This window comes from Schistocerca piceifrons, chromosome 1 (assembly GCF_021461385.2).
Source record: "Schistocerca piceifrons isolate TAMUIC-IGC-003096 chromosome 1, iqSchPice1.1, whole genome shotgun sequence".
Taxonomy (NCBI): domain Eukaryota; kingdom Metazoa; phylum Arthropoda; class Insecta; order Orthoptera; family Acrididae; genus Schistocerca; species Schistocerca piceifrons.
The window spans coordinates 1,141,918,057-1,141,938,912 of record NC_060138.1 but is presented as its reverse complement, the minus strand read 5'-3'; the positions used below and the strand labels follow the sequence as shown (position 1 = coordinate 1,141,938,912).

General features: G+C 42.9%; 1 protein-coding gene across 1 annotated transcript in view; it reads left to right on the top strand.

Moving 5' to 3' along the window:
• The window catches only part of LOC124778500 (trypsin delta-like), a 51,716-nt gene that overhangs the window by 10,356 nt on the left and 20,504 nt on the right, over positions 1-20,856 (top strand). Inside the window, exons 3-4 of the mRNA XM_047253648.1 lie at positions 2,045-2,133; positions 9,718-9,853. Of these exons, the coding sequence (XP_047109604.1) occupies positions 2,045-2,133; positions 9,718-9,853 (225 nt within the window). The remainder of the gene's footprint in view (positions 1-2,044; positions 2,134-9,717; positions 9,854-20,856) is intronic.

Sequence of the window (20,856 nt, the reverse complement as noted above, 5' to 3'; positions counted from 1 at the left end):
GCAACTTCACTCCCGACGTCCATGGCGAGGTCCATCTTTGCAACCACGACACCATGCAGAGCGGTACAGGAAAAGCCCAACAGCATGCTGAATAGACCTCTCGGGATTGTCAACACGTTCTCTTCATCGATGCGTGTAGTATATGCCTTCAACCAGACAATCGTCGAAGACGTGTTTGGAGGCAGCCCGGTCAGGCTGAACGCCTTAGACACACCGTCCAGCGAGCGCAGCAAGGTGTAGGTTCCTTGCTGTTTTGGGGTGGCATTATGTGGGGCCGACATATGCCGCTGGTGGTCATGGAAGGCACCATAACTGCTGTATGATACGTGAATTCCTTCCTCCGAGCGACAGTGCAACCATATCGGCAGCATAGTGGCGAGACATTCGTCTTCATGGACGACAATTCGCGCACCCATCGTACACATCTTGTGAATGACTTCCTTCAGGATAAAGGCATCGCTCGACTAGAGTGGCCAGCATTTTCTCCAGGCATGAACCATATCGAACTTTCCTTGGATAGATTGAAAAAGGCTGTTTATGGACAACGTAACTCACCAACCACTCTGAGGGTTCGACGGCGAATCGCAGTTGAGGAGTAGGACACGACGAATGCAGACATTCATCAATGCAAGAGGACATGCTAGAGGTACTGGTGTGTACAGCAATCTGGACCACCCCCTCTGAAGGTCTCGCTACATGGTGGTACAACATGCAATGTGTGGTTTTCATGAGCAATAAAAAAGGTGGAAATAATGTTGATGTTGATCTCTATTCCAATTTTCTGTACAGGTTCCGGAACCCTCGAAACCGAGGTGATGCAAAACATTTTTTGATGTGTATAGAAAACTAATGAAAATTTTGAATGGAATACACTATTTGAAATACACAAAATAACAAGGATAAAATACATCGAGTAAAAGCTTATTTACGATTAGTACAGTAACCAGAGTGCAGTTATAAGAGTCGAGAGGCATGATAGGGAAGCAGTGGTTGCGAAGGGTGTGAGACAGATTTATAGCATGTTATTCAATCTGCACATTGAGCAAAGAGTAAAGGAAACCAATGAAAAATTTGGAGAGGAAATTAAATTTCGGGGACAAGGAATAAAACTTTGAGATTTGTCGATGACATTATACTTCTGTCAGAGACAGTAAGACCAGCTGAATGAAATTAATAGTATCTTGAGATGTTATGAATTTGAACAAAAACGAAACAAGAGTAATGGAATGTTAAATCAAATGGCTGTGAAGGAATTTGATTAGGAAATGACACAGTGAAAGTAGTAGATGAGCTTTGCTATTTGGACAGCAAAATAACTGATGATGTGCGAAATAGAGAGGATGCGAAGTTTAGACAGGCAACAGCAAGGAAAGTGTTTCTGGAAAAGAGGAATTTATTAACATTTAATGTAAATTTAAATGCCAGGAAATTTCTTCTCAACATATTTGTCTAGATTGTGGACTTCTATGGAAGTGAAGTGTTGACGATAAACAGTTATGACAAGACAAGAATAGAAGCTGTCGAAATGTGCAGCTCCAAAAAAATTCTGAAGATTGAATGGAAAGATCGATTAACTAATGACGAATTACTGAATCTAAATGGAGGAAAACGAAATTTATAGCAAAATTTGACTAAAATAAGGGATCGGTCGTTGCGACACATCCTGAAGCTTGAGGGGGTTGTTAATTTTGTAGTGTATGAATTTGGGGGGGGGGGGGGAGGTAAATATTGTATAGGGAGAACAGGAGACCAACGGATGAATACCATGATCAGGTTGCAATGAATTTAAGTTGCAAGTTGCGGAGATGAAAACTTTTGCACAAGATAGAGTTGCATGGAGAGTCGCATCATACCAATATTTGGGCTGAAGACCACAACAACAAGGACTTGAATGGGTAAATAGCCAGCAGCTATCTAGCTAGATACCACGTGCTTTATGTGTGGTCTCGCTTTTGGATTAGAAGTGAAATGTCTCTGGTCTTGTTTTATAAAAATGCTTTCTTCCAGTATGTAACTTTCCTAATATACGTTCTTGGTGTTCCAGCTGTCCATGCAGACTGATGGGCGGCACTTCTGTGGAGCGTCCATCCTGAACGAGAACTGGGCCATAACTGCGGCGCATTGCTTCGACAAGTGAGTATGGTTGCAGTACAAAGAGCTTTACTAGCGCATTCACTAGTTTGTATTATCGTACAGACACGATCTCCATATTTCATACCAGTGCCTCGTCCCTCAAGCATGCACATCTATGAGGAAAAGTTAAGGTAAATATCATGTCCCAGATTGCTGTGAGATCCGCTTAAATTTCGTTGCTTCCGCATAAAAGGCGCGCCCCTATCAGTAATTTCTTAAATCAAGAACACCCGTGGATATATTCACGCTGATTTTGCTTTGTATGACCAGGATTGCACATCCACGGATTCACGTGTCTGAATGCGACGAAATGCTTGAAGACACACAAGAACCTAGCATAATATCGTTTATAATCATTCAGCACAAAGAAAAGCGTATCTCTCAAAGATGGAGCTGTCAGTGTTATCACCACAATATTTAATAGAACCGAATCACGTGAAACTGTTGCTCCCGTCAATCAGTAACTGGACAAACTCACTGAAGACTGTCCAGAACAGCCCACTTTCAGTGTGTGGCCGTGCTGGTTTGCGACGTCGTTCTACCCTTGGTCAGAATTACAAACTGTATGAGTTAAATGATCACTTGCCAGTTTTCACTATAATTGAGTGGATCAAACTAGATTTCTTATTTTTTTGTATCTAAATCATGTTTATAATACCTACATTAGTAAACAGCTAAAACAGTTGTCCGATGCCAGATGCTTGTGCCTTTGTAACAGCTGTGAGTATTTCATATATTTATTGACTGAAAGTTAAAATGATGTCATAATCCACTTCTTAAAAAATGCAGCTAATCATTTCGTAAAACTCCCCCCTTCTCGCCATCACCACTACGCTACCTCAGATAAAATACGTAATTTAAGTAGTATTCCAAATGGGAGGGCTGTAACTAATTTAAGAACAAAAAGCAGGTACTTAGAAGCCACTGGCTTCATAGAGGTACCCCCTCTGCCGCCCACACTCTATTACATTTGTAGAATAACTGCAGACTGTCGGATCTAAGTCTGTTAGCAGCTGCAATGCATCAATCTCTTTCAGCCGAAGTCTGCAGATACATTCTACATCTACATCTGCATATATACTCCGCTAGCCACCAAGCGGTGTGTGGCGGAGGGCACAAATCGCTCCAAAGTCATATTTCCCCCTCTGTTTCACTCGCGGATCGAGCGAGGGAAAAACGACTGTCTGGACGCCTCAGTACGAGCTCTAATTTCCTTTATCTTTGAATAGTGATCATTGGGCGATTTGAAAGTTGGTAGTAATAATATATACTCTGCATCCTCGGTGAAGATCGGATTTCGGAATTTAGTGAGCAGCGGCTTCCGTTTACGGCGCCGTCTATCTGCAAGTGTGTCCCACTTCAAACTTTCTATGAGATTTGTAACGCTCTCGCGATGGCTAAATGTACCAGTCACGAATGTTGCCGCTCTTCATTGGACCTTCTCAATCTCTTGAATCAGATCCAACTGCTAAGGGTCCCATACAGACGAACAATACTCTGAAGACTGGACGAAAAAAATGGTTCAAATGGCTTTGAGCACTATGGGACTTAACATCTGAGGTCATCAGTCCCTTAGACTTAGAACTACTTAAACCTAACTAACCTAAGGACATCACACACGTCCATGCCAGTGGCAGGACTCGAACCTGCGACCGTAGCAGCAGTGCGGTTCCGGACTGAGGCACCTAGAACCGTTCGGCCACAACGGCCGGCTGACTGGACGAACTAACGTATTGTAAGCTATTTCCTTTGCTGTAGGACTGCATCGCTTCAAGATTCACATTGCCTGCAAGAGAAGTGAAGCACCCACAATGCATGGTCAAATGTCAGTATAACCTCTTACATCTTGACATGACGTTCGCTGTATGTTTACAACAATCAGTATATGGGCAAGGTTGTGCCTCTGATGACCGCAATAATAACACACATAAAGCGGAAAGAACCTCTTTATTACATCGTAATAATTTAGTAACTTACATTTCGAATGTAATATCAATAGGAAAAAGTGATTTTTAATTAAATGTGTCACAGATTTTAGGAACTTTTCGTGTTTATTGAGTGATACTTACATGACACAACGAGTGGCAAGCAGAACTCTGGCAAACCATTTACTTTTTGACGAAAAGCTTATACCGAACTTACCAGCAGATACACTGCCTGACAAAAGAAGTGAAGTACACACAGAAAATGGTTGGATGTCAATGTAACTTCTTATACGTACTCAACTCTGATGGGAATGTAAATGATTAGAGTTACAATTATCTGTGATGGGTTGAACGGCCATCAGGGAGCACTAGCGTTGTTACGAAACGTGATAGGCTATATAAGGACCTTGAACGCTGTCACTTGGCAGGTGATCATTGTGAAGGATACGGTGATTGCAGACAGCGTAGTCAGCAACTGATAGAGCTTAAGAGGGTCCTCATTTTTTGGTCTCCATTTGGACTGCTGGTCGAAACGTGCAGTACTCAGATTAGTGGGGCATTCGGCTGTGTTCTCGTGTGTTACCTTTTACGCAACAGTATAGCTGTGCCATATTTCAACAGGATAATGCTCGTCTACCCATGGCTCATGTACCTATGAACTGTCTGCGTGAAGTTGAAGTGCTCCCGTGGCCGTCAAGATTCCTAGACCTGTCCCCAATAGAACATGTGTGGGACCAGCTCCGACGTCAATACGGTCCCAGTTCCAGCAATCAGGATATCAAGGAGCAGTTACAACAACTGTAGGCCAGAAAACCTTGTAGATTGTTTTACTTATATGTTAGTTGTTTGTTATATGTTGTGATATGTTATATGTTGTTATACGTCACATGAAACTTCCTGGTAGATTAAAACTGTATGCCGCACCGAGACTCGAACTCGGGACCTATGCTTTTCGCGACAAGTCCTCTACCATCTGAGCTACCCAAGCACGACTCACGCCCGTCCTCACAGCTTTACTTCCGCCAGTACCTCGTCTCGTACTTTCCAAACCTCACAGAATCTCTCCTGCGAACCTTGCAGAACTAGCACTCCTGGAAGAAAGGATATGGCGGAGACATGGCTTAGCCAGAGCCTGGGGGATGGAAACAGAACTGGCACTATTGGAAGAAAGGATATTGCGGAGACATGGCTTAGCCACAGCCTGGGGGACGTTATCCTTTCTTCCAGGAGTTCTATGGTAGTTCTGCAAGGTTCGCAGGAGAGCTTCTGTGAAGTTTGAAAAGTAGGAGACGAGGTACTGGCGGAAGTAAAACTTTGAGGACGGGGCGTGAGTCGTGATTGGGTAGCTCAGATGGTAGAGCACTTGCCCGCAAAAGGCAATGGTCCCGAGTTCGAGTCTCGGTCTGGCACACAGTTTTAATCTGTCAGGAAGTTTCATATCAGCCCACACTCCGCTGCAGAGTGAAAATCTCATTCTGAAAATATGTGTTATATGTTGTAAGTCATACGTTACAAGTTGTTTTAGTTATATGTTCGCCTGGAAATATGACTTTTAGCGTCAAGAAACCTGTAGTGATTCAATAATAAAAGACTAAATGCAGCTGAAACGGTATATTAATGTCCAAGATGAATTGTGGGCCAACTTGCCTTAGGAGACGGCTTTATGATATCATTTCCGACAGAATAAGTTCTTGCACAAGGCCTGAAGCGGCGCAACGTCTTACCGGTAAGTGTGAAAATTTTGCCAATTTCTTTGTAAATTTGACTTGATTTAGTAATCTGAAATAACTCTCAAGCCGTGAAGATTCATTTTGTTTTCTCCTCCACTGCTGGATGCAACTCTTTTTCTGGTAAGTGGAGTAGGTTTCAATTAATTGTCTCGAACTTAAGGAACGTTCATAGCTTTTCTGTTCCAACAAACGTCGTTAGGAAAAATATGTTAAGAGGGATTTTCTGGATCTGGAAAATACGAATTCAATAACGATTATTAATACAAGTCGTTATCTTCCTATTTCAAACGAGGACACGTCATGGCCCTAATACAGATTTAAGAGCATTTTCTTTTCAATTTCTTGAAAAATATTAATGTTTTACTACAGTAGATGAGATATCAGCGAGTTGATAGCAGATCGCAGGAAACCAGTTTTGGGTCGCTTATACAGTAGTTACTCACAAAAGGAGTCAGCTGTCTCTTGGTCTGTAGCTGTAAGGAAGAACACATCATCATTATATAGATGCCAAAAACCGATGACCCTTCTGCTCCAAAGTATCTCACCTGCTGTTTGAACCAACACTTTAATGGCAGTATATGAGCGAAACGCAGAGTTCCACCGAAGTCAGCGGATTTTTGTAAGCAATGTGGTCCATGCCAAGTCCGCCGGGAAGGCGGAAGTGGGTGAGAGTACGACAAGCCTAATTGGACTTAAATTGTAAGTCTCCCTATAACTTTCTGGATACATCGTTTGTAAGGTCAGAGGGAGGCAATAGTATTCCACATTTCATAGGACCATACCTATTGAAGCACTGCGGTGTTCATAGAAATTTTTGGGATGAGAACGTACAATGTGTTCAAAAACATGTGTCAGAAATTTTAAGGATTTGTTAGTGACATCAAAATGTTACTGGAAGTTCATGTGAACATGGGTTCGAAAATTTTTTGCAAGGATTTCTGGAAGAATTTAATATTCATGCCACGAAAATTATTTATTTACGTAACACTTTTTGGCGTATGAAAGGATTTATTGTTCATTACTCAAGGATGACATATTTGACAACACATCTGATAGACAGAAATTGCTCGAAGTGACCACCTTCTGCTTCCATGCAATCTCTGAGACTGCGGTCCATATTTTGTCATACAGTGTGGGAGCCTCGTCGTGTGTTCCGTATTTGCTCACCCTTTTCCGCTACACTGCCGCAGAACATCTACTTTCATTACGGTAGTCGAATACACAAAAAATTTTAATTAAACCAAAGGAAAACAATTTATTGCTTTCAAAGGTGGCAGACCAGGCCAGGCAATGGGTCCTCCTCAACCAATCCGCCGGTTCGGAAACCGGTTATCAAGTTATTGGCAAACCATTCGTGTAAAGTGAGGTGGAGCACCATCATTCATAAACCAAACTCAAAAAATGATACAGTATGAAGCGAATGAAGGAACTCGTCGTATCTAAGAAGCTGTAAATATATATCGGTTAGGTAAGACGTTGTGGGAGAAATGGGGGACAAATGAGATGATCATGAATCATTCAATCCCACACATCGAAACTGAGACTCTGTTGATGTATGTCAACTCGCACTTCACGCGTGTTCTTAAAAACCCGTACGCCAAGAAGTGGTCATTACGGTAATTTGAAATCGCGTCACGTGGAAAGTCAGCCTCAAGCAGTGAATAAGGTACCTGTTAAGAACATCACACTGCCGTAACATGCGTTGACAGAAAGTTATTCTTGGGTCAGAGTCTGCCTAGTTTAATCATAGCACCCCTTGAAGGTTTTTCGAGTGTACAAAGAAGAGTTTCATGCAGAATTTTCGAAATCTTCACGTGATAGATGCTTTCCTTTCTTGCGATTCTTCTTGTACTAGTTGACGAAGTTTCATCTACAGTGCGAAGAACCTGTTCTTCAAGCCCAAGCGTTCGTTATCCGCGTTGCCTCCCACCATCTGAAATGGGATCCACTAGAAATATGGGCCTCCGCAATCAACTTTTGACGTCATTCAGGTCGTCTTGTCAGCCACACTTCGCGAACATTCTGCTCCGTGCAGTAACCGCAGGAAATCAGTACGTAACTTAAAAGGTACCCATCAAAGATCTTCTCTTTTCTGGTGTGTTATCGAGAGCTTGAATGCACAGTCAAGAATTATTAAACTCGTCTGACATAGTTACACACTCCCCCTCCAGAGACGACGGCTGCTGGCACTCGTAAGACCTGCAGTAGCACGGGCTGCGACGTTCGTCTTCATCGTGGGCCTCGATCTGCAACTCTTTTCTCAAATGAGCCAGTCTCTGGCAAGCGCTGGTCGAGTCGTACAAACGTTCTTGCAAAAGGCAACTGCCTCTCAGGGTAACGTTCAGCATGAAGTTGACATGCTGCGTCCACACTCCCACCTGCTTCGCTGTATATACACTGAAGCGCCAAAGAAACTGGTATACGCATGCGTATTCAGATACATAGATATGTAAACAGGCAGAATACGGCGCTGGCGTCGGCAGCGCCTATGTAAGACCAGAAGTGTCTGGCGCGATTGTTAGGTCGTTTACTGCTGCTACAATGGCAGGTTAACTAGATTGAAGTTGGTTTTACGTGGTACCGATGAGATGGGGATTATCCAGTACCACCATTTCACGAGTGTACCGTGACTATCAGGAATCTGGTAAAATATCAAATCTCCGACATCGACGCGGCCCGAAAAAGATCCTGCAAGAACTGGACCAACGACGACTGAAGAGAATCGTTCACAGAAGTGCAACCCTTCCGCAAATTGATGCTGATTTCAGTTCTGGGCAGTCAACAACTGTCAGACTGCGAGCTATTCAACGAAACATCATCGATATGGGCTTTCGGAACTGAAGGCCCACTCGTGCACCCTGGATGACTGCACGACACAAAACTTTACGCCTCGCCTGGGCCCATCAACACCAACACCGGACTGTTGATGACTGCAAACATCTTGAATGTTGGACGAGTCTCGTTTCAAATTGTACCGAGGGGATCGACGTGTACGGATGCGGAGATAACCTCATGAATCCATGGACCCCAGATGGTAGCAGGGGACTGTTGAATCTGGTAGAGTCACTGTAATGGTGTGGGGCGTGTGCAGATGGAATGATATGGGACTCTGACAGGTGATACGTACGTAAGCATCCTGTCTGATCATCTACATCCATTCATGTCCACTGTGCATTCCGAAGGACTTTGGCAATTCCAGCGGGACAATGCGACACCCCACAGATCCAGAATTGCTACAGAGTGGCTCCAGGAACACTCTTCTTAGTTTAAACACTCTCGCTGGCCACCTGACTCCCCAGACATTATTGAGCATATCTGGGATGCCCTGCAACGTGCCGTTCAGAAGAGATCTCCACCCCCTCGTACTCTTACGGCTTTGTGGATAGTTCTGCAGGATTCATGATTTCAATTACCTCAGACATTAGTCGAGTCCATGCCACGTTATGCTGCGACGTGGCATGGGCCCTACACGATGTTACGCAGGTGTACCAATTTCTTTGGCTCTTCAGTGTATATATAGTGTATATCCGTCATATCAGACACGGAATGTGTTGTGATGGAAATTGCTCTAAAACAGAACAAGCGTCATTCTGACAAAACAAAAAATACCATGACCATCTGTGAACAAGAAAGTGAATAACAATGCACATTTGAGGGACATTAGATAAGGAGGAATCAGTACACGGAATTTTTTCATAGGTCTGTAACTAAGAATTCCCGGACCCCTATTCATATGTAGTTTTTCAAATATTTTGAAGTAAAGAATAAATTCCTAAATTTTCTGACACTTTTTTTGTAATTATCTTATTTAAATACTTTTTAAAGGCATAAGGTAGGGTTTAAAAGTACTTTACCCGTTTCGGGATTAAGCCAGTCACATGTCATGACCGTATTATCTTTGTAGTCTCACTGTACCTCTCTCTGTGCAGTGGTGGTTCTGTGGAAGTTCTGGCGGGCACCACCAAGCTCGATTCGGGTGGAACTCGCCACAGCGTGGAGTTCGTCGAGGTCCATCCAAAGTACAACAGTTCAGACTCCTGGGTGAATGACGTCGCCGTCATGAGGGTAAGCTCTGTTTCCTCTCTCTGTAACTCAGAGTCATTCGTACCATCGTTCGCCTAAGGCTGCCCAGCTTCATTTCATGCAACGGTTATGTCAAACAGAGTTTTAAGTGTTTTGAGAATATTACAGTGTTGGGCTTTCGAGCAAAAGATTTACGTAAAGTTAATTAACTTAGAGAAGAGGTAATAGTTCGTGTAGCATGACAGAAGTGCGTGTAACTTAAAAGAATCTGCGATCTTTTTCGTCTTATTTAATCAGTGTTACCCATTTGAACAATACGACCCTGTCGTAGTGTCCCAAATACTGCTTTATAGTGGTGCATGATACCACTGGATGCGTAGATTAACTGGGAGTTTTAAGCAGCCATGCAGTGGCTAGAACGGTGATTTCTCAAAAGCTCAGTGTCTGCTGCAGAGAGGTTAGGTTGCATCAGCTCTTTAACGAGATTACTACGAGTGAAAGGAATAGATTATTACCTTCATTTTCAATATGATAAATATGAGACAAATTTTTTATTGTGTGGTACATTTCCTCTCTTTTCCGTCGTAGTAATTTTATTGACATTTTTCTGAGAAGAGAAGTGAAAGTCTCATCTAATATTATAGCCAAGAAGGAACAAGGATAAATTTAAGCCAAACTGTGTGATGAATAGCAAACCGAAGAAGCTGGATCTACTACCCTTTTGATGATATCTAGGTGCGTAGAATACTTGTAAATTTTCAGGTTATTTTATTTATTTACCACTCAGTTTTATTGTCCATAACTGACAGCATAAATACTATATTCTCGTGAAGTACTTTGCCATTTTTAAGCAACAACTACACGTTTTCGTGGTGACTGCATTCACGGTACATGTCACTTTTCAAATACAGCTGAGATTTTTTTCTTTGTCGGCTACATTTCCATTAATGTACGTTAATGTTTCCTTAATGTACATAGTTATTGTGATATTTGCATGTAAGAAAGACACTGTGGGAAATTCTAAGAAGGTTGCAATTAAAAAATAGGCGTCGCTATGATTTCGCGTTTGGTGCATATTAAATAATATGTTGCTGCGTATGAAATTTAGCTAAGATATTGAATATACCTTTTGACTTGGGTGGAGATCTATCCGTCAACAATCTCGAGGAAATTGATGTGATGTAACATACTCATTATGGAAATATTATGGAAATGGAAGAGGATGTAGATGAAGATGAAATGGGAGATAAGATACTGCGTGAAGAGTTTGACAGAGCACTGAAAGACCTGAGTCGAAACAAGGCCCCGGGAGTGGACAACATTCCATTAGAACTACTGATGGCCTTGGGAGAGCCAGTCATGACAAAACTCTTCCATCTGGTGAGCAAGATGTATGAGACAGGCGAAATACCCACTGACTTCAAGAAAAATATAATAATTCCAATCCCAAAGAAAGCAGGTGTTGACAGATGTGAAAATTACCGAACTATCAGTTTAATAAGTCACAGCTGTAAAATACTAACGCGAATTCTTTACAGACGAATGGAAAAACTGGTAGAAGCGGACCTCGGGGAAGATCAGTTTGGATTCCGCAGAAACGTTGGAACACGTGAGGCAATACTAACCTTACGACTTATCTTAGAAGAAAGATTAAGAAAAGGCAAACCTACGTTTCTAGCATTTGTAGACTTAGAGAAAGCTTTTGACAACGTTAACTGGAATACTCTCTTTCAAATTCTGAAGGTGGCAGGGGTGAAATACAGGGAGCGAAAGGCTATTTACAATTTGTACAGAAACCAGATGGCAGTTATAAGAGTCGAGGGGCATGAAAGGGAAGCAGTGGTTAGGAAAGGAGTGAGACAGGGTTGTAGCCTCTCCCCGATGTTATTCAATCTGTATATTGAGCAAGCAGTAAAGGAAACAAAAGAAAAATTCGGAGTAGGTATTAAAATTCATGGAGAAGAAGTAAAAACTTTGAGGTTCGCCGATGACATTGTAATTCTGTCAGAGACAGCAAAGGACTTGGAAGAGCAGTTGAACGGAATGTACAGTGTCTTGAAAGGAGGATATAAGATGAACATCAACAAAAGCAAAACGAGGATAATGGAATGTAGTCAAATTAAATCGGGTGATGCTGAGTGGATTAGATTAGGAAATGAGACACTCAAAGTAGTAAAGGAGTTTTGCTATTTGGGGGAGCAAAATAACTGATGATGGTCGAAGTAGAGAGGATATAAAATGTAGACTGGCAATGGCAAGGAAATCGTTTCTGAAGAAGAGAAATTTGTTAACATCGAGTATAGATTTAAGTGTCAGGAAGTCGTTTCTGAAAGTATTTGTATGGAGTGTAGCCATGTATGGAAGTGAAACATGGACGATAACCAGTTTGGACAAGAAGAGAATAGAAGCTTTCGAAATGTGCTGCTACAGAAGAATGCTGAAGATGAGGTGGGTAGATCATGTAACTAATGAGGAGGTATTGAATAGGATTGGGGAGAAGAGAATTTTGTGGCACAACTTGACTAGAAGAAGGGATCGGTTGGTAGGACATGTTTTGAGGCATCAAGGGATCACAAATTTAGCATTGGAAGGCAGCGTGGAGGGTAAAAATCGTAGAGGGAGACCAAGAGATGAATACACTAAGCAGATTCAGAAGGATGTAGGTTGCAGTAGGTACTGGGAGATGATGAAGCTTGCACAGGATAGAGTAGCATGGAGAGCTGCATCAAACCAGTCTCAGGACTGAAGACCACAACAACAACAACAACATACTCATTTGCGATCGCACACGCCAGCGATAAAGCCAGAGTGAAGTATTCACAGCATTCGTCATATTTCATGTAGGTAAGGTTTGAGATATCGAAATTGGATTTTAGCACATGATAGCTCGCTAACAGGAGAGAATTTTGACATATGGGTATTATGCAAAACTTCATTATTTACCGTATTCTTCTGCTAACTACAGACATTATCGGTGCAAGACTGTAATTTTTAAGGGCCTTCGATAGCTGGTGAAACGAGAATTGCTATGGGTTTTGGAATAATATAAGTGAAGACATTACAGTTTTATTTTTATTCCAAGGGAGCGCATTATCAGTAGCTACTGATGTTACTTTTCCTCAGTTCCTCATTTAATAAACGTAGCAAACCATTGTTTCAGAATTCTCTCACAGTTGCCTCTGCACAACATGTTAGTGAGGTGACACTGTGTAAACTCCGTTGTGTTTTGGCAAAAGAAAGATTTTAATATGGAAACAAGAGAAATGTAGATTTAGTTCAAAGCTGGCAGCTCATGACGATTCTCTGGAAGTTCCAAATGGTTAAGAGGAGAAAAAAAACACTGCTTCTGTTGCTGTCCAAAGCAGAGGTGACAGATCTTATTGAATGGTCACCATGAAAATTTGAGTGTGCAGGGCTTCACTTAATATTTGCAATAAATGTGAGCATAGGCGTTAGTTTAGAACAGTACTTCCCCTCTAGCACTCGGCATTTCCCTACAGTGCCTGCCCACAACCCCCACCACTACTGCTCTCTATCTTGCTGACTTCACATCTACCAGCCATGTTATTTTGCACTCATTCTACTGACCGTGACTAGCAGCAGCGAGTGACAGAGCGACAGGTGGCAGCGACATGGCCCTACTGACACAAGATGGTTGGTCCGCTCTACAGTGTGGCAGCTCTACTTACAGCAGGACTGGTGTACACTGCCTGTGCCCCGAGGCAGGTGGCAGAAGCAAGGAGGGCCCCGGATCGAACCTGGGACTCTCGGAGGCCGGCTGCAGTGTATGGCTATGGCCACAGTGGCTGCCCTCACCTCAGCGGATCCAGATCGAAGCCTGGAAACATCAGGACCAGCTGACAGCTCATAGACCAGCAGCTTCATCTAGCAGACTGTGTTGCTTAGTGAAGCTGTAGCTGCTGACTGGTGACTGGCTTGTAGACTGGGCCAGACGATGCAGAGCTCCGATGGCAATCCTGCCAGCAGCTGAGCTGGGAGTATTTACACTCACTCTGTCCAGGTGTGCTATGACAGAAGGTTACTTTGCAGCACATAGATGTCTGCGAAACGTTGCTTTGTGCTACAGCACGCGGCAGGCTTGTCCACCGCTACGATGCACCACTGCATTGCAGGACACTGCGATGGCATTATTGTAGAAACCAACTGGAAAATTACGCAGATGGCTGGCAAACGTATCTCAAAGCTGTTTGTCGTGGCCCGCCTCAGACTGGTGCTGCAACACAATGCTTGTTGATGAGATGTTCCTGACGATGCTTAATTGTTATCTCTACTGCACATCTTTCTTTTCATTACATGTCCTCACCCGCAAATGTGGGACTGCATAGCCCAAGTTGTCTACCGAGGGGCTTCATCATGGTGCAAGATGGCTAGTGCACACCTCATTGTAAGTCGCATAGTGCTCAGAGCCATTTGAACCATTTTGAACACCTCACTGTGCACGGCTCAACACCTCAAACTATTGTCTCAACGACTGCTAGACTCCTGTAGCTGCGATACAGTCAGTCAGATGCAGGTAGAAACGACCAGAGAACTGTCAGACATATCCTGGACGACAGTGATCTAAATGTTGAGCATGACACTCAGCTCCATTGTTGTTAGACCCAGTCCGACGATAGCCTTCGCTCAAACCACGTCTACCGCTCGCAGATTCTGCCATCACATCACACTGTGTGAATACCTCGACTCATTCGACACCGATACACCAACATAAAATAAGCTACCATATCTAAGTGATAGTCCACCTGCCAGCGTTCCTTTTGTGTCAAAGTTACTATCAAACAGTAGCGATGAAAGTGAACCTGAGAGTAATGGAATGGGAATATTACACTTTCCAAATGTTAGTTTGTGATGGAAAGTTTAGTGATTTTGATTTAAACACTTCAGGATAAGGTACAGAGTAATTCTGTAACGGGTAACTACCATGATCTTAGCTTTGGTCCAAAAGTGGTTCGTTCATTTGGGAATCAAAGGAAAGCTGTATTATAACTACATTTGAAGGGATGACAGGTGAATTTCTGATTGCAAACTGCCACCCTCACGTACTTTGATTAGCCTTCCCGATTGTAGTTTGCCTCATAGAAGTGAATTTTTAATCACCACATAAACGACTTACCCGAAAGTGTACCTCACAAATTAGACCAGACTACCTGTATAAAGAGAAAGTTTCTAGCCCTACTTGAAGTAATATATATGTGAAATCTATTCACTATTGCGAATAGTAACAACCGTTAGATGTATAATGTAATGACAATATTGAAAGTTTTAGTCTGACCGGGACTCGAACCAGATTTCCCGATTCACGCGAGCTATCGCCTTAACAGCTTTGGCTACGTATGCACGACTCACAGTGAGACCCAGACTTCTACATGTCGTCGTTTCTGCGTCACAACCTTTACTCGTGCACATAGTATCTAATTCGCACACAGGGGAGGACATTTCAATTGAGAGTCGCATTGTATCGATCTTCTTAACAACATAGGCACTACAATACCACATTTTTCTGCCGATAGCTGGCATTCCATCGTTCTTCTTAACAACACAGACACTGCAACATGCTATGAACTAAGACAGGTGCCATGAAACACATACATGTATATCAATATGCTGAAAACATTCATGTTAATTAGTACGAAATTCTATATATGAACATAGCAAATATTTTCATGGTATATTTCAGGAACTTTACTACATTTCAGCTTTAGATTTGTAGCTTATATCCAGTACTAATGTTGAAATGTGTGTGAGTCCTTAAGGGACCAAACTGCTTGGGTCATCGGTCCCTAGACCTACACACTACTTGAACTAACTTAAACTAACTTATGCTAAGAACAACACATACACCCATGCTAGAGGGAGCACTCGAACCTCCGGCGGGAGGGGCCACGCAGTCCGTGACATGGCGTCTCTAACCGCGTGGCCACTCCGCTCGGCTCCAGTACTAATCAAACTGTTCATTGAGTAAGGAGAAACAAAACGAAGGAGAAATTTGGGAAGAGAATTAAAGTTCAGTGAGAAGAAATAAAAGTTTTGAAGTTTGCCAGTTACACTGTAATTATTTCAGAGACAAAAAAGAACTTGCGATTGCAGTTGTACGGAATGTTTCGTCTTCTGATAAGTGGTTATAAGATGAACATCGACAGACGTAAAACAAGGTTCTTGGAATTAAATCAGGTAATGCTGAGGGAATCACACTAGCAAAAGTAACACTAAAATTAATAGATAAGTGTTGCTGTTTGGGTAGCAAAATAAATAATGATGGCCAAACTACATAGGATATAAAATGCAGACAGACAATAGCAACAAAAGTAATTATGAAAAATGGGAATTTGTTAACATCGACTGAAGGAAATAGCTGTTAGGAAGTATTTACTGAAGATGTTTGTTCGGAATGTAGCCTTATACTGAAGTGAAATATGGACGATAAACGGTTACGACAGAATAGGAGGTTTTGAAAAGTGATGCTGCAGAAAAATGTTGAAGATTGTTAGATAAATCGAAAAAGAACACAATTTGACGAAAAGAAGGAATCGTTTGATAGAACACTTCATGAGCCATCAAAGAATTTTCGGTTTCGTAGTGCAGGGAAGTGGAGGGAGTGGAAGAAATAAAATTGTAGAGGACGACCAAGGCCTGACTGTGGGATGCACATTGAAATGGATGTAGCTACTCAGAGATGGAGAGCCCTGCACAGAATAGATTAGTGTCGAGAGACGTACGAAACCAGTCTTCAGACTGAAAACCACAACGACTGCAACTTGTATTAAATTTTCCTTTTGTTTATTTCGTGGACTAAGAGTAGTTGGAATGATTGCTTTTAGGGTGCTTGGATATGATGGTCTGTATTTTTTGCTATTATTGTGAAACATAACAACACAAAAGCTTTAAAACGTATTAAAAAGAAAGCGAAATCAAGACCTCTAAGAGACAGCGAGGAAGATATTTAAATGCTATTGAATTCACAATGGAGTTGAAAATTGATTTTTATATTGCAAACTGAATTATGTGTAACTTTTATTGTAGGTACACTTTACTTTCACGGATATTGCAAATAAAAAGGTCAAAAATATTTTTATTCTTTTCAGTATTACCTTCTTAAAAGAATAAAACAGAAATATTTACCACCTTTTTGGACTGTCTATTTAAAAATTATCTTAGAAGTCTATATTTTCTCCTAATAATTTAAGGACATATTATATGCTCCAGCTTAAAATACATAATGGATGTAATACGTTGTTGAATAATCTAATTCACTGTGTAGGCAAGCAGTGCATAACTATACATGCAAGATTTTGTTACTGTAGCTTCAATATTGGTTGATATAATCATAGCTAAGTATGCAAAACCGTTGATGACGAGAAACTGAAACTAAATACACTCCTGGAAATTGAAATAAGAACACCGTGAATTCATTGTCCCAGGAAGGGGAAACTTTATTGACACATTCATGGGGTCAGATACATCACATGATCACACTGACAGAACCATAGGCACATAGACACAGCCAACAGAGCATGCACAATGTCCGCACTAGTACAGTGTATATCCACCTTTCGCAGCAATGCAGGCTGCTATTCTCCCATGGAGACGATCGTAGAGATGCTGGATGTAGTCCTGTGGAACGGCTTGCCATGCCATTTCCACCTGGCGCCTCAGTTGGACCAGCGTTCGTGCTGGACGTGCAGACCGCGTGAGACGACGCTTCATCCAGTCCCAAACATGCTCAATGGGGGACAGATCCGGAGATCTTGCTGGCCAGGGTAGTTGACTTACACCTTCTAGAGCACGTTGGGTGGCACGGGATACATGCGGACGTGCATTGTCCTGTTGGAACAGCAAGTTCCCTTGCCGGTCTAGGAATGGTAGAACGATGGGTTCGATGACGGTTTGGATGTACCGTGCACTATTCAGTGTCCCCTCGACGATCACCAGTGGTGTACGGCCAGTGTAGGAGATCGCTCCCCACACCATGATGCCGGGTGTTGGCCCTGTGTGCCTCGGTCGTATGCAGTCCTGATTGTGGCGCTCACCTGCACGGCGCCAAACACGCATACGACCATCATTGGCACCAAGGCAGAAGCGACTCTCATCGCTGAAGACGACACGTCTCCATTCGTCCCTCCATTCACGCCTGTCGCGACACCACTGGAGGCGGGCTGCACGATGTTGGGGCGTGAGCGGAAGACGGCCTAACGGTGTGCGGGACCGTAGCCCAGCTTCATGGAGACGGTTGCGAATGGTCCTCGCCGATACCCCAGGAGCAACAGTGTCCCTAATTTGCTGGGAAGTGGCGGTGCGATCCCCTACGGCACTGCGTAGGATCCTACGGTCTTGGCGTGCATCCGTGCGTCGGTGCGGTCCGGTCCCAGGTCGACGGGCACGTGCACCTTCCGCCGACCACTGGCGACTACATCGATGTACTGTGGAGACCTCACGCCCCACGTGTTGAGCAATTCGGCGGTACGTCCACCCGGCCTCCCGCATGCCCACTATACGCCCTCGCTCAAAGTCCGTCAACTGCACATACGGTTCACGTCCACGCTGTCGCGGCATGCTACCAGTGTTAAAGACTGCGATGGAGCTCCGTATGCCACGGCAAACTGGCTGACACTGACGGCGGCGGTGCACAAATGCTGCGCAGCTAGCGCCATTCGACGGCCAACACCGCGGTTCCTGGTGTGTCCGCTGTGCCGTGCGTGTGATCATTGCTTGTACAGCCCTCTCGCAGTGTCCGGAGCAAGTATGGTGGGTCTGACACACCGGTGTCAATGTGTTCTTTTTTCCATTTCCAGGAGTGTATTTGTATGCCAGTTTCTCCTCAATGATAACTTTTCAAAATATTACAGCTCTATAATCTTGTTCATCCTGTGTGTCATTTACACCCTCTTTAGTCTTCTTTCTTTTCTTTGTTATTCTGGCCTCTTTCGTCACTCTGCCAGCAGCTTTTTCAGCTTCGGCGACGCGTTCTCTATCGATTCATAGGAACCCCATTTTTCATGTTGTCCCCAATTCTGATGCTTGTTGCGCTAATGGTTGTTAATCTGCTTGTTACTCCATCTTTAACCCGTAGTACGGCATCCATCGCACGCATCTGAAATCTGACATGCCAACAAAAACAGTTTTTAGCAAGTGCTCCCAGATGCAGCTATTGAAACATTCATTTGGATTCTACATTTTGGTATATCGATTCAACATTTTGCAAACATTTTTCCAGGAGTTTAGAATCTGAACGAGCTCTATACGTTGGCTTTAGTTCTACTATAATAGTTTCTAGCATGATGTGTGCATGTGAATGTTTTTTTTCCATTTGGTTCACACCTATTGTACTCCAACTACGAAGTATATCCTTTTGGGTGCAGGCCGTGCTGTGGATGCTCATCGGTGGGTGTTCGACGACACAGAGTGGCCCAGATATCTTTTTCACCTCACTGTCCTTTTCATTGTTTTTCTATTCTAAGGGGTTTTCTATTTCTGATTTGGTGAGTCTGTCTTGCACTCCAGTTGCTTTCACACTGAAAAGTTCTTCTCCAGCCATATTCCTGCAGAGTTTCCTACGTTTTGAGCCCTTTCGCTTCCGATCGTGTCCTGTACATTACAGCCGGCCGCGGTGGTCTCGTGGTTCTAGGCGCGCCGTCCGGAACCGCAGGACTGCTACGGTCGCAGGTTCGAATCCTGCCTCGGGCATGGATGTGTGTGATGTCCTTAGGTTAGTTAGGTTTAAGTAGTTCTTAGTTCTAGGGGACTGATGACCACAGAAGTTAAGTCCCATAGTGCTCAGAGCCATTACATTTACTTTAAATTCAGTTTCACCACATGGCGTGGCAGCCACAACTGTTGAAGCCTTTAGAGGCACCATGGCACTTAGTAAATTACGCACCATGTCCAACAAACGATGTATTAAAAACAGAGACTGCCAACTGGCTTTCCATTCCACCACTGGAACCTCCAAAGTTCTTGTCACATTTGTGTTCATTTACGTTCTAGACACAACTTTGGTAGTGTTTTACCAGACGTTCACATTGTAGCGCCTTGCCGGGGTAACTGTAACAACTACAATGAAAGATGTATGGCCCCGTTTCTGTCAGAAACCGCCCAATGCAACAACAATGTCAGTATATTGACAAATGTCTACAGTTTCGTCTGCTCCCCTCTGCCTAGATGCGTCACTGACTTCTGTTAGGGCATTATGCAAACGTTTATAACACCTCTCAAGTTTGACAGGTGACGATCGAAAATTCACCATGTCAAACAATACCTGGGCTGCTTTTCTTCCGTTTACAATACCCCTAAAGAAATAAGCAGGGCGAATATTCACTTCACAGTATTTTGTGTGCATTACAGGGGACGTCATTGTAGTTAACGTATCTTCACACACTTGCTATTTCTCTTCAAACTGACGGGTTTTTCACTATTACAGTATACATTTAGCAACAGACAGTAGCAATTCAGAAAACTTGCGCTTACTAATTAAAATAGAGTCATTATTGTCACTGTTTACAACGCCAGCGTCTTGTTCATTTCCGGTAACATGTTTCAACTAGTTTTTTGACGCACTGCCTGGCGAGCTTTTCAGGCCTAATCTCAGTTCACTATGCCGTAACAATTTCTTCATTTTTAATAAGATTTCCAGCAACACCCTTGTGTTATTTACCGTATAGTTTACGATTGTAATTAATTTGGTTTTCGGGATTTTACTATGCAAAATTGTTGACATACATCACAACAACAAGTTAACAGCACGTACGTGCTCAAATAACGTAAGTAAACAGAAGGAAACTATTTGTATTGACGAAAAGATCGACTGCCACAAATCTCAGCTCGCTGTACAGTCCATAAGTTCTTTACGGATATAGCACAAACAAATTGCTATGGAAGTATCGGCACCAAAATTTAATAAAGAGAAATTGTAGGCAAGGTTTTGTGTTTGGCGGTAGTGTGACAGCTAGGCGGTTGAAAAAGGAAGACCCATCTCCTTTAAAAAGGCATTTAAACACGAAAGTCATATAATATGCATAAAACATATTTAT